Raw genomic sequence first — 14096 nt, forward strand, 5'->3', positions numbered from 1 at the left:
TCCTCTTTGTAAGGCAGGGGACAAATGGGGAAAAAAGTTCTCAAAATAAAAAAGAGAAATATGGTAGTTTTAAGAGGAGGATAAGCTAGGCAGCATTTTCAGGGGCACCTGTACCCATCATGGTTGAAGGATTTGAATTGGGAAAGTTCCTTTGGGTTTTTCCAAAAGGTGCTGTTACCTTGTATAGATATCCACTTATCTATTCACATGGACCAGCAAACAGGACTTCTCTCTATATAGATATAAATGTCTAGAATGAACACTGGATGCATAAAATAAACTGATCTGTTCAGACAACTATTTTCAAATAGTTTTTTTTTTTGCATCTTTCTTAGAAGAACTGTTTTGTTAATGCTAAGAGGTAAATGCTGCTTATTATAACCTGTAATCACAGCTCTGCTTTGTAGAAAAATCAACTTTCTGCAACTCATAGATCTTGCTGAAACACTGTTCTTGTGATTTTAGTACAACTTTCACTTTCTTTTATAAAGTATAAAATCTCACACTGAAGACAACAGTAGCCCTTGCGTTTGCTAGTATGGGATTGTCCACTAAGGGACAGCTAAAAGAACTGAAATAGTTAGTGCTTGGAGATCTGAGAGTGGCAACTGTGGATGTGATTCTTTTAAGGTAAAATCAACAGGCACTTACTTTATGTCAAAAGAAAAATTAGGCATATTCAGTTCATTCTTCTCTCAGTGCCTAGGATTTAATAGATTGGAATACATTTCATAAATAAAGAATTGCTTGCACTGGGTAACTGATTTGATGTAAATGCCAAAGGAGAAAGAGTAAAAGGAAAATGGCATAGAGTCTGAGCTAGAGTAACAGGGACAGTATTAGTATTAACCAAATATCAAATAAGAACATTTAAGAGAGGAGGCCGGGCACAGTGGCTCATGCCCATAATCCCAGCACTTTGGGAGGCCGAGGTGGGTGGATCACGAGGTCAGGAGTTCAAGACCAGCCTGGCCAAGATGATGAAACCCCGTCTCTACTAAAAATACAAAAATTAGCCAGGCGTGGTGGCGGGTGCCTGTAATCCCAGCTACCTGGGACACTGAGGCAGAGAATTGCTTGAACCCAGTAGGCAGAGGTTGCAGTAAGCCGAGATCACGGCACTGCACTCCAGCCTGGGAAACAGAGTGAGACTCTGTCTCAAAAAAAAAAAAAAAAAAAAAAAAATAGAGGAAAAGACTCTCGGGGAAATTGGATGAATTTGTGAAGTCCCAGATGTCCCGACACACTGAATTGGGAATATCACAGGCATTTAGATACAGAGCCTGGGAGCCTGGAGAGAGAGATTAGGCCCAGAGATTTTGATCCTCTAGAGGGCACTTAGAACATAATCTTAAAGTGGCATCGGGGAAGAAAAAAAAGCAGGGGTGCTACAGCAAAGACACTATCAGATGACAGATGTGGGAAAGTGGTCATGTCAAGAAGCGAAAGGAGATGATTTTGAAGGATGTAGGAGGTAGTCAACAGTACCACATGCTATGGAAAGATTGGGAATAATTCCATTATGAATTCAAATCACTCAAGGAAAGAATATGGCAATCATATCACACTCTTTTAATCTCCAAAGGGCTTGTAATGTTATTAACTTTACACGCAGTAAACTATGGAGCAGAACATACATGTGTGTTCCATTTCTAATATTTACAAGGTGCTCTTTGTAAATCACTGATTTATAGACCAACAGAAGAATTCTTAACAGTTCTAGAACCAAGAAGATTAACATCATGTTCATTCCATATTTTAAAATTCATTGTCGGTATTCTGCACTTGGAGTAGCTGAAACAGAAAAAGAGACAGCAGAGAACCTAGATCTGGCTGGTGCTTCTTCTCGGCCAAAAGATTCACAGAGGAACAGTCCCTTCCAGATACCGCCTCCATCTCCAGATTCCAAAAAGAAATCCAGAGGTATCATGAAACTCTTTGGAAAGTAAGTAAAGCAGTGAACAAGTGGAGTGGGCCCTGTCTTACATGTTGCTTAAAAGTGGCTGGAAGTGGGCATGGACTTGTAAGGCCTTTGTATTCCTCTTATGGAAGGAAGTTTGGATTGTGATGTGGGATTTACTAACTCATTGGGTCTTAGTTAAAGTTTAAATTTAAATGTCTATGTTAACGACACAAAGAGGATTAGTTCCAGTAGGTGCACTAGTTAAAAATGTTCTTATTAACAAGTCTAAGGCCTCCTCAGGTCTAATACTGGCCATGTGTGTTATGTCTTCTTCAGACTTAGGAGAAGTCAATCAACTACATTCAACCCAGATGACATGTCTGAGCCTGAATTCAAAAGAGGAGGGACAAGGGCAACCGCGGGGCCCCGACTGGGTTGGTCTCGAGACTTGGGACAGTCTAACAGGTAAGAAGAGCCAACTGATAGACTTTTGCATCTCTACCCAGCATCATAGCCTCATGAGTCCTGCAGTGTTAGTACTGTCATTGGGTTAAACAAAGTCATTGCTTAATGCTGTGTCTAGTGAAAGGGGCCATCATCTTTAGAGCAGTGCAATTTGTCACTGGTTGATGAACATACAGAAGGTGAGGGCTGTGCGTACTAGGGGAGAGGCCAGAGCTAAAGTGTCAGCAGCATCTGTGTTAGAATGGCTTTCAGACTTAAATTTTACATAGATGGTAATTACAAGTACTCTAAAGCATAACTTTGGAAAGATGGGATAGCATAGTGGTTAAGAGTATGTTCTAGAATCAGACCACTTGGATTTGCTTTCTGGCCTTACCACTTTCTACCAGCTGGGTGACCTTGAGCAACAGCTTCCACACCCTGTGCCTCAGTCTTCTCATCATCATAATTAGTACCTACCCCAAAAGCTGATCATGAAGGTTAAACAAGTTAATATGTGTTAAATATTTGGCAGATAATAACTACTCAAGAAATATTAGTATATAACAGAATCTATGAAAGCACTTAAAGACAAAAATGCTATCAGAATCCTTATATTTATCAGGACTATATAATATTTTATCCATTAAGATTCTAAGAACTGCTCTGACACTCTTACCAAAGTTTAGGGCTGGCTTAGAACTACTACATTGACTCACTGTGTATAAGAGGGTGGGGTTGGCAAACATAAAGTACAAGGCATTGATACCAAATCTTTTAACAGTATAATAGACTGACTAGAAACCCTTTAAATATAGCCCCTCCCATACAGGTGGAACACTGGACATAGGTTACATCAAGGAGGAAACTCTCTTTGGCCTTCTTCAAATACCAAACAGTTTCATTTGCCATATGTTGTCTTTGAACACAGTAGAGCTCCTTGTGCTATTTAAAAAAGAACATTCATCTTCTCCTCCGCACCCTGCCCCCACCCCGGAACAAGAACACTATTTGTGTATCTAAGTAAAAGAAAACAGGAATTTTGCTTTGATTGTTTCCTACACTCAGTGACAACATATTGCCCTCTTCTCATTGGTTACCATATGGAAATAAGCCATAATTCTGCTAAAGTTAGTTCAAATTAGACTTAAGTTTCTTTCAGTCCAACTGAGTTTCCTGTCTGGGAATCCAATCTTCAAACAACATTGGTTGAAACTGATACAGTGACTTGTGTTTGTCCAGTTTAGTCTTTTTCTGTAGCACTTGTTCTTGCTCTATCACATTAAATCTTTTGTGGTTTCATTTGAAATGAAGACAGTGGTCTTAGAAGATAACTTTCAACCAGTTGTTCCTCCAATGTATACTAAAAATTAAGCTTTTCGTGGTCAAATGTGTATCACCAGGGAATTTCCATGTCTATTGAATGTATAGTTGTTTAAAACTAATGATAAGCCACAGGATTGGCTTTGGATTATTTTTCATGCAATTACTCATTTTCCTGTAGTGACTTGGATATGCCATTTGCCAAGTGGACCAAGGAGCAGGTTTGCAATTGGCTGATGGAACAGGGCTTGGGCTCATACCTGAATTCTGGCAAGCACTGGATTGCATCCGGCCAAACGCTTTTGCAGGCTTCTCAACAAGATCTAGAGAAGGTGACTTCTTCTCTATTTTGTTCACACAATGGATACTGAGAAGAAAACAGTATGAATGTAGGGTTGTTTTATAGTCTAGAAAGGGCTATGAGTGAAGCCAGTAAAAACTCTCTAAACACAAGTTTGGGTTTTCAATTGCTTCATGCTTATTTTTTCTGGTGGTCTTGGGAGGACCTGGTCTTGATGATTCCTTATGGAACACTTAAGCCATTGGGCATTTTAATGAAAAATAATTACATAAGCATAATTAAGTTCATATTTCTCAAAATCATTGTATGGCTTTATCATTGGCCTGTTTTCTCAGTGTAAGATATGCAATTAACTTCACTTTGCAAAAGGAAAAAAAAAAGCACCCTACAATTTATATCTAATTATTTAACATTTCTTCCCAATTATTTAATATTTTGTACAAAATAAGAGTCAAATTCGTTTTATGCATGCTACAGTTCCTAGCTTACAAAGAAAATGAGTCACTAGGGAATGCCTAACACACCCCTAAGATAATTGTGGTGGTCTTGGCTTTTCAGGGACCTTTTGTTCAACAACACTTTACTAGCCCAAGTTAGGGTTGTAATTTAGTATTGAATTGGGTCTTTAATGCTAGCTTCATTTTGGAGAAATTTGCATCCTTTGCCAGTGGCACCCAGCCTATATAGATAGAATTATAAAGTCAATGTTTATTGTTTCAGGAACTTGGAATCAAGCATTCACTTCATCGAAAGAAACTCCAGCTGGCACTCCAAGCCCTGGGATCTGAAGAAGAAACCAATCACGGGAAGCTGGATTTCAACTGGGTCACTAGTAAGGAGTTTTTATTCTAACAAAATGAAATAATTATATACATAGCTGCTTTTTCTTTTTAGTTACAAGAACAGATGTTTTGTGGCATGGTAGCAACACTGGCCTCTCTCTTTTAGGATGGTTGGATGATATTGGCCTCCCTCAATATAAGACCCAGTTTGATGAAGGACGGGTTGATGGTCGAATGCTACATTACATGACTGTTGTAAGTGACTCACTCCTGGGGTTTGGGGGAGGAAAACTTTTTTTCTCTGAAAAACACAGGAATTGAGTAAGCCAAACACAGTGTTTTCAGTGATTCCACCAGAGTTTGAAGCTGTTGCTTGAACTTGAGGAGAATGGCAGGCATATTTCCCGTGAAGTTGAAGTTGCAGCATTTGGTGATTGTGATTGAACAGGCTTGGGATAATGTGAAACCCCAGTGTAAGCTAAGTGAAGCCTAATTTAAACTAAGCTCTCCAGAAGGTTGATTTTATATGTAATACATTCAACAATGTAAACACTGAAGTGTACACTTTGAATGAGTACATTTTATGGTATGCAAATTATATCTCATAAAGATTTTTTTTTATTATTTCTTTTGAGATGGAGTCTCTCTCTGTCACCCAGGCTGGAGTGCAATGGCGCGACCTCAGCTCACTGTAACCTCTACCGCCTAGGTTCAAGCCATTCTCCCGCCTCAGCCTCCCGAGTAGCTGGGACTACATACAGGCTCACGCCACCATACCCAGCTAATTTTTTTGTATTTTTAGTAGAGACGGAGTTTCGCCATGTTGGCCAGCTGGTCTCAAACTCCTGACCTCAAGCGACCTGCCTGCCTCGGCCTCCCAAAGTGCTGGGATTATAGGCATGAGTCAACACGCCCAGCCTAAAGATATTTTTTAAATAGAATGTAGAATTTTTAAGCCCAAGCTATCTCTAAGTTATGGGTTTCTATGTGCAATGACCGTTTGGAAGAGGCCACCCTTTTGACCTGACATCTTCAGGGACTTGTCTTCTCCCTGCCTTTCCACTCTGGACAACTGTTACCTGAAACCCTATCACCCGTCTCACTTCAGCCCAGTTCTGCTACAGCAGGAGTTACTGGGGTTAAAGGAGGAGGGAGGAAGGCTAGACTTCCACTCCACTTCCTTCATTATTGTACATTTCTAGCCCTCCAGCCAATGTGTAGGACTATTCCCTGCTTTACAGCAGTGGGAAAGATGGATTCCAGGAGAACATTGTTTTAGGTTCCATACCACTATTAATGTTCTACTTAAAATTCTCTTTATTTATTTATTTTTATTTTTATTTTTATTTTATTTTATTTTATTTTGAGATGGAGTCTCGCTCTGTCGCCCAGGCTGGAGTGCAGTGGTGCAATCTCGGCTCACTGCAACCTCCCTCTCCTGGGTTCACGCCACTCTCCCGCCTCAGCCTCCCGAGTAGCTGGGACTACAGGCACCCGCCACCATGCCCGGCTAATTTTTTGTATTTTTAATAGAGACGGGGTTTCACCATGTTAGCCAGGATGGTCTCGATCTCCTGACCTCGTTATCCACCTGCCTCGGCCTCCCAAAGTGCTGGGATTACAGGTGTGAGCCACCGAGCCCGGCTGTGTTCTACTTAAAATTCTTTTATTTATTTATTTATTTTGGAGACAGAGTCTCACTCTGTTGCCCAGGCTGGAGCGCAGTGGCACAATCTCAGCTCACGGCAACCTCCACCTCCCAGGTTCAAGTGATTCTCCTGCCTCAGCCACCTGAGTAGCTGGGATTACAGGTGAACACCACTGCTCCTGGCTAATTTTTGTATTTTTGGTGGAGATGGAGTTTTGCCATGTTGGCCAGGCTGGTCTGGAACTTCTGACCTCAGGAGATCCACCTGCCTCGGCCTCCCAAAGTGCTGGGATGACAGGCGTGAGCCACTGTGCCCGGCCTAAAATTCTTTTATTTAAACAGCTTTTTGTGAAGTAGGTTATAGACCTAACTACCCTAAGCATAATCTTTTTCAAGTAGCGAGTTTTAAACAGCCAACTTAAGTAGGCATTTCTCAATATCAAAAAAATTTGGAGTTCAGTTCATGGATTTTTCTTCTCTATCATTGAACCCAAGCCCCTTACCTTGATGGGCACATCACGTAAACCTGCGTGAAATAATACTAATATGTGTAGTATGTTGCACATTTACTATGTGTCAAACATCCTTTTAAGCATTTTGCTCATATTAATACTGGATTCTCAATAACCCTTTTAGTTAATATTACTAATATTATTATAGTGTGAATAATATATATTAAAAAGTTTTTAAAACTTTTTATTTTAAAATAATTTTAGATTTACAGAGAAGTTGCCAAAGCTAGAATTCTGTATACCTTTCACTCAGCTTCCTCTAATGTTAACATCTTACGTAATCATGATTACATTCATCAAAATTAAGAAATTAACGTAGATGTTAATACAATCAACTAAACTGAAGACTTTATTCACATTTCACCAGTTTTTCCAGTAAGGTCCTCCTTCTTTTCCAGGATCTAATCTAGGACACTACATTAAAACACACATTTTGTGACTTAGGACTTCTGGGGTCAAATTTTCCAGGGTCATTTACTCTTTTATAGCCATTTCACATACGCTGCTTGTGATTTTAAGCTTGAATTTGTTCACATATATACTATATAATTATATAATACTATATATACATAGTATTATACACACATATGTAATACTGTAGATACATAGAGTATGTATATATATACACACACATACACATATATGTATGTTTGTATATGTGTGTATGTGTAGCCATATATACACACACACACATAATCTGTATATCTATACTATTATAATACTATTATTATCCCTACTTTTTTACATGTATAAAGGAAGGAATCCAGAGATTGGGTAACTTGGTAACCAAGTTTCCACAGTTAGCAATAGAAAGTCATAGAGAGTTTGAACTCAGGCTGTTTCAAGATCCCTGCTTTTAATAGCTCACGATTATGACTAGAACACATTCAGTAAATATTTGCCTCCCTATCTAAGTGTAAGTATGTTCCCCCTGAGAATGTGGACAAATTCAAGCTTAAAATCACAAGAAGCATCTGTGAAATGGCTATAAAAGAGTAAATGACCCTGGAAAATTTGACCCCAGAAGTCCTAAGTCACAAAATATGTGTTTTAATGTGGATTAGATCCTGGAACAGAAGAAGGACCTTACTGGACAAACTGGTGAAATGTGAATAAAGTCTGCAATTTAGTCAATTGTACATTAATTTCTTAGTTTTGAGGAATGTAATCGTGATTATGTCAGATGTTAACATTAGAGGAAGCTGAGTGAAAGGTATACAGAATTCTATCTTTGGCAACTCCTCCACAAATTTAAAATTATTTTAAAATAAAAAGTTTTAAAAAATCCAAAATTAGGAAGAAAATCACCCAGAAAGTCTGTTTTGATATACAATAAAACTGTTTCTTTTTAAAATCCTTCAAAGTATAAAGAATTTCAAAAATAATTAACATTTTAATCACACTGTAAACATTGTGCATTCAGATATTTTTTTAAGCTGATAGACTAGTTAGATGAAAAGAGCCCACACTGAAATGTTTGGAATGGGTGTCTCAATCCTAGATTAAAACAAGTACTCTTTCTAACATGTCTTAAGACACTATTTTAAAGGAATTACTCCAGAGAAACTTCAGGAAATAATTTTTGCCCGATTAGTAGCTTCAAGGATTTAAACTGATTAATATTTTTATTAAATATTTCTGTAGTAGATTACATTTTTTTCTTTCTTTGATGAGAAATGTTTTATCAGAAAGGTGTGTCTAAAATGGATGTTTTCCTTGTTTATTTTCTGGGTGTGTTTGGAAGTAGACTGGTGCTTATCTTCCTACTGCCCCCAATATCACCTTCTTCTGAAATAATTCGTTTTGGTGTGTTAGGTATATTTGAAAATATTCCCAAGAGCCACAGACTGGTGAAAATTCTTCCTTGAAGGGGTTGATTGATAATATATGTGATACTTATAACTTCATTTTTCTTCTCTCCTTAACTCTGACCAAAACCTTTGCACTGATTGATATAGTTTTGCCAAAATTTTTCACAATGTCTGCTAGATAAACCATAATAATCTAGAGCTATTCAATAGCAGACAGGTCCTTACTAAAAAATAATTTAGAACTAGAGAATTATTAAGGTCAGGGAATAGTATAATAAGAGCACTGTTCTGATTTTCCCCAAAACTATGGTGTGCCTTAGTTCAGAAAACACAGCCTTGCTAGGAGCGGTGCCTCACGCCTGTAATCCCAGCTTTTTGGGAGGCTGAGGCCAGGGGACTGCTTGAGCCTAGGAGTTTGAGATAGCCTGGGCGATATAGTGAGACCCTGTCTCTCCAAAAAAAACAAAGATGAAAAAAGAAAGCCAACTCTTGATCACGTTCACCAGTGAGCATCGTTTGCTCTTCGCTATCTGCTGAAAGGAAATAGAGAGGGCAGTTTATCCAATGCCTAAGTACTTTATCCACAGATAAAGTCCTCAAAACTAAAGAGGAAACAAATAAATTCCCTGTTTGTAGTATGTGCAGATCAAGTCAAAGCAGATCACCTTTTGTAGTGACCCAGCAAGTGCTTTTCAAACTGTGTTTTTCAGAGCCCTGGGGTTCTACATATCTCAGAGCATCTGGAAGAGAGAGAAACAGGTGGAAGTCAGCTTCATTGGCAAAAAATACTAATCTGGGGTTTGGGGGAAGATTTTGTTCCAAATGGGAAAGTGGTTTCTGACAAGCTCTTGGGGCATATTGGTTTGAGGGGCTCTTTTCCTTTTACTCCAGTTTTCTGAGATTCCCTAAGAAAATCCTCCTGCTACAGGCCAGCACAGTGAGCTGCTCCTTTTGTTCTTTTTTGCAGGATGACTTACTGTCTTTGAAGGTTGTGAGTGTGCTACACCATCTCAGTATCAAAAGGGCCATCCAGGTCCTGAGGATCAATAACTTTGAACCAAACTGTCTACGGAGGCGGCCATCTGATGAGGTAGTGTTTTAAGATTGAGGTTTATAAGCATGCACTTCCCAGGCATGGGACTGTCCATGTGTCGAAACTAAGAGCCATTTTTCTTGGAGCCTGCAGGAAAAGCCTTAAAATCCAGCCTTATTTACTTCTTAGGCTTTTTCTGTATTCCTTCCTTTTCTCTCCATGATGGTTCCCCTTGTGTAACTAAAGCCAAGGGTTCTTTTTCAGTTATGCTTCTTCCTTTTCTTGGGTGTATTTTTTTTTCCTGACTCCCTAATCCACAGAGATAAATATCACTATAAAGACTTCCTTTTCTGGCCTGTAATCTCAGCACTTTGGGAGGCCAAGGCAGAAGAATCACTTGAGCCCAGGAGACCAAGACCCGCCTGGGCAACATAGGGAGACCCTGTCTCTACAAAAATAAGAATAAATTAGCCAGGCATGGCGGGTGCACGCTGGTGGTCTCAGCTACTCAGGAGGCTGAGGTAGGAGGATCCATCTGAGCCTGGGAGATGGAGGCTGCAGTGAGCCCTGATTATACCACTGCAACGCCAGCCTGGGTAAGAGAGTTAGACCCTATCTTAAAAAAAAAAAAAAGACTTCCTTTCCTAAAGCAATGCTTTATTAGTATATAAGAAAGCTTGAAACTCAAACTATGACAGAAATTCTTTAAAAGAGAATTTTTCCCTTTCTTTTTGCATTTAGTGGGATGTTGAGTAACAGTACTCCGTGGAGCAGACTTTTTAGACAGAAAATGCAATTTAATATTTAGGATCCTGGTTGTGTGTTCCCATAGAATACCATCGCCCCGTCAGAAGTTCAGAAGTGGACTAATCATCGAGTGATGGAGTGGCTGCGCTCTGTGGACTTGGCAGAATATGCCCCCAATCTCAGAGGCAGTGGTGTCCATGGTGGGCTCATGGTAAAGCTCTGATTTAATTTAAAATTGACTGACTTTGCTTCCTTTAGTCAGTAGGATATTATCAATTTTTGCTTATCATAATCCTAAAGTCATCTGACTCAACCCTCCTGCCCTATTTCTAGTAAACCTTTACTTTCAGAGTATTTGTATTGATATCTTAGAACTCTAGATTGAATTTAAAGCCAGTTCTCTTTTATTGTCCTCTTTCATGTTGAATAACATGTAGCTGCTTTCTCTCATATGATCATGTTTGAAAACCCCTGCAAGGATGCAGATTGTATTTCTGCACGTTGATGTTGTTTAAGGAGTTGGCTCCCACAGACAGCACCCCAGAGAAGCAGAGCACTGATACTAGGATGCCTGAAGCCTGGATTTCAGAACCAGCTCTGTCACTCACTAACTTGGGAAAAATGGAGAGAAGATATCTAAATTAAAGATCAAAGTCTATATTGTGTCTGCTTCACCGGGCTGTTGAGAGGATCATTGGAGATAACCTAAGAGAAAGAGCTTTGCAAATTATAAAGCACAATACAAACATGTATAATTTGTGGTGACTTTTGACAAGCTTTTTTTTTTTTTTTTTAACAGGTTCTAGAGCCTCGTTTTAATGTAGAAACAATGGCTCAGTTATTGAACATCCCACCCAATAAGACTTTGCTGCGAAGACATTTGGCCACTCATTTCAACCTTCTGATTGGGGCTGAGGCACAGCACCAGAAGCGAGATGCCATGGAGCTGCCAGATTATGTACTTCTAACAGCTACTGCCAAAGTGAAGGTTGGTTCAGGCTCATACGGTTTAACAATTGCTTGGCGCAAAGGCACCATTTTGTCTGTTTCCTGGTTATTCTGTTTTCTGGGGTTTACTGAGTTTTGTGGATGGGTTCCTTACCAGCAGATGCAGGAATCCTCAGCGCTTAGTTGTCTTGGGAGAAAGATGTTGGCCAAGAGACAGTTCACAGATAGCAGAGAGCTTTATTGAAGGAAAATAGGAAGCAAAGAGCTTATTGTAAGAAAAAAAAAAAAAGAAGAAGAAGAAGAAGTACAGGGGCTGATCCTGCAGGGAAAACAGCAGGGTCACAGTAACAATGTTTATTTAAAGGAACAGTACACTCCAAAAACCGAGGCACAGCGGACTGCTGAAAGAGAATGGGCCCAGGAGTTCTGCCTTGGGTTTTTATTATGTCCAGTTTTTTCTTGAAGCTCTCGCCTCTGTCTCTGTGTTAAGTCTCTGCCTTTTTTATCTCGTTTTCCCGCTCCTGCCTTAAGTCCTTGCCTTCTCCCTGCCTAGTTCCCATCCCTTGAAGAACATGAGTTTGAATTGCACAGGTCCGCTCCTACTTGGATTTTTTTTTTTCAAGCAAACGTGGAGGGATGCAAAACCCACATATAGGGAAGCCCGACTTTTTAGGTACACGGGTACTGCTGGACTTGAGTATGTACGGATTTTGGTATACATGGGGGTCTTGGAACTAATGCTCTGTGTATACTGAGGGACAACTGAGTATATATCTTTTAAAAGTATGATAATTAAGAGAATGCACCCGGATAGCTCAGTCAGTAGAGCATCAGACTTTTAATCCGAGGGTCCAAGGTTCATGTCCCTTTTTGAGTGTTCCCTCTTAGGTGGGCATGGTGGCTCATGCCTGTAGTCCCAGTGCATTGGGAGGCCAAGGCAGGAGGATCACCTGAGTCCGGTAGTTCAAGGCTGCAATGAGCTATGATTGAGCTATGAGCATGCCACTGCACTCCGGCCTGGGCAACAGAGCAAGATTCTGTCTCTAAAAAAATAATAATGAACAGCATAATATTGGCTTCCATAATCCATGTATTGGCAATGCAGACAGCCCATAACTTGGGTCCAAATATTGATTGCAGTTGTTCTGTTTTTATAAATCAAGTACAGAAGAGAGATTTCTCTTGTACAGATTTAGCTGCTCTGGCTGATGATTGACCAGCCTCGTAAATAGGAAAATACACTTTAAAAGTGATTGAAGGTGGGCCAGAAGAGAATGGGTATTTCCTAATTTACCTGGATTTATGGATCATACCAAATTCAGATTACTTTTTCTTCTTTAAAATTAATCCTAGATTAACTCTTCTAAATATGTGATCTCAACCAACTTGATGGGTTACTGGGTCCTCCAGAAATTTGTACCGAAGATCTTTTTAATCTTTTTGTTACCCCCTCTATCTGCCTGAGTATCCAATGACCAATATGGAGTTTCTCTTCTAAATATCACTGAAGTTTCCTTTCCAAAAAATTCTTTTAGCAGTCACCAGTCCTGTTATGGAAGCAGAATAGGCATACAAGATAATTATAGCCTCACCCAAAGAAAAAATATAGTGAAGTCTGTTCTATTTTGCTAATCTTAGATTGAAAAACCTTGCAAAATTGGATTCAGCTGTGAGAAATCTCATTGCATTAAGTCCTGTCTAATCAAAACTATGAAGCCAGGTGCAGTGGCTTGTGCCTGTAGTTTCAGCTACTCCGGAGGCTGAGGCAGGAGGATCCCTTGAGCCCAGGAGTTTGAGGCCAGCCTGGACAACATAGCAAGAGTCTGTCTCTAAAAATAATAGTAATGATGTAATCAAATTATTCTTGCCATATTTTGTTTAGAACAGTGACTATTCAGCTATGTGGCGTGAATAAGAAGAATAAGATTAATTTCCTGAGATTCATAACAAGGGTCATTTATCATTGCATCATTTATATGCCTAGGATGCCCTTTCGTTTTTATCCAAATTTAAACATCCAGCTACTTTTCTCTCTACCATGGGGTAAATAATTAAATTATACATGTAGGAGGGATAGGGCAATGCAAAAAAAAATTACATGTTATCAGTCCTTGATTATATGAATTTTATCAAATCCTTTGGATGTTTTTGTTTGCTTTTCTTTAAAAGCCAAAGAAACTTGCCTTTAGCAATTTTGGGAATTTGAGAAAGAAGAAACAGGAAGATGGTGAAGAATATGTTTGTCCAATGGAATTGGGACAGGCATCAGGAAGTGCATCTAAGAAAGGATTTAAACCTGGTTTGGATATGCGCCTGTATGAGGAAGATGATTTGGACCGGTTAGAGCAGGTAAATCCAACACTATATACCTTTTTTCAAGTTCTTCCATCATTCAGACACTAAATGGGAACTTTGTATACTGTGTCTGATCGAGGACATTTTCTTCAAATAACTAAAAATACAGATAATAATAAAATAATGGTGAACACTTAAGAGATCACCTATATCTTCCAGGTACCATCCTAAGCACTTAATGCATACTATGTTTATGGTAACCTTAAGACATGGAGAGCATTGTTATTCTCATTTTGGAGATAAGGAAACTGAGGCACAGAGAGCTAAGTAACTTGCCTAAGGTCCCTGT

The 14096-nt window shown here is 39.3% G+C and overlaps 1 protein-coding gene across 18 annotated transcripts in view; it reads left to right on the plus strand.

Moving 5' to 3' along the window:
- Positions 1-14096, plus strand: part of LOC100444041 (liprin-beta-1) — a 176320-nt gene that overhangs the window by 158862 nt on the left and 3362 nt on the right. For all 18 annotated transcript variants that reach the window (XM_054527029.2, XM_009247578.4, XM_063711726.1 and 15 more), the window contains 9 exons: positions 1795-1945; positions 2240-2368; positions 3852-4002; positions 4692-4803; positions 4920-5008; positions 9692-9814; positions 10590-10715; positions 11304-11492; positions 13622-13801. In XM_054527029.2, coding sequence (XP_054383004.1) covers positions 1795-1945; positions 2240-2368; positions 3852-4002; positions 4692-4803; positions 4920-5008; positions 9692-9814; positions 10590-10715; positions 11304-11492; positions 13622-13801 — 1250 coding nt within the window. The remainder of the gene's footprint in view (positions 1-1794; positions 1946-2239; positions 2369-3851; positions 4003-4691; positions 4804-4919; positions 5009-9691; positions 9815-10589; positions 10716-11303; positions 11493-13621; positions 13802-14096) is intronic.

The sequence above is a fragment of the Pongo abelii genome, chromosome 10 (genome assembly GCF_028885655.2).
Source record: "Pongo abelii isolate AG06213 chromosome 10, NHGRI_mPonAbe1-v2.0_pri, whole genome shotgun sequence".
Classification (NCBI taxonomy): domain Eukaryota; kingdom Metazoa; phylum Chordata; class Mammalia; order Primates; family Hominidae; genus Pongo; species Pongo abelii.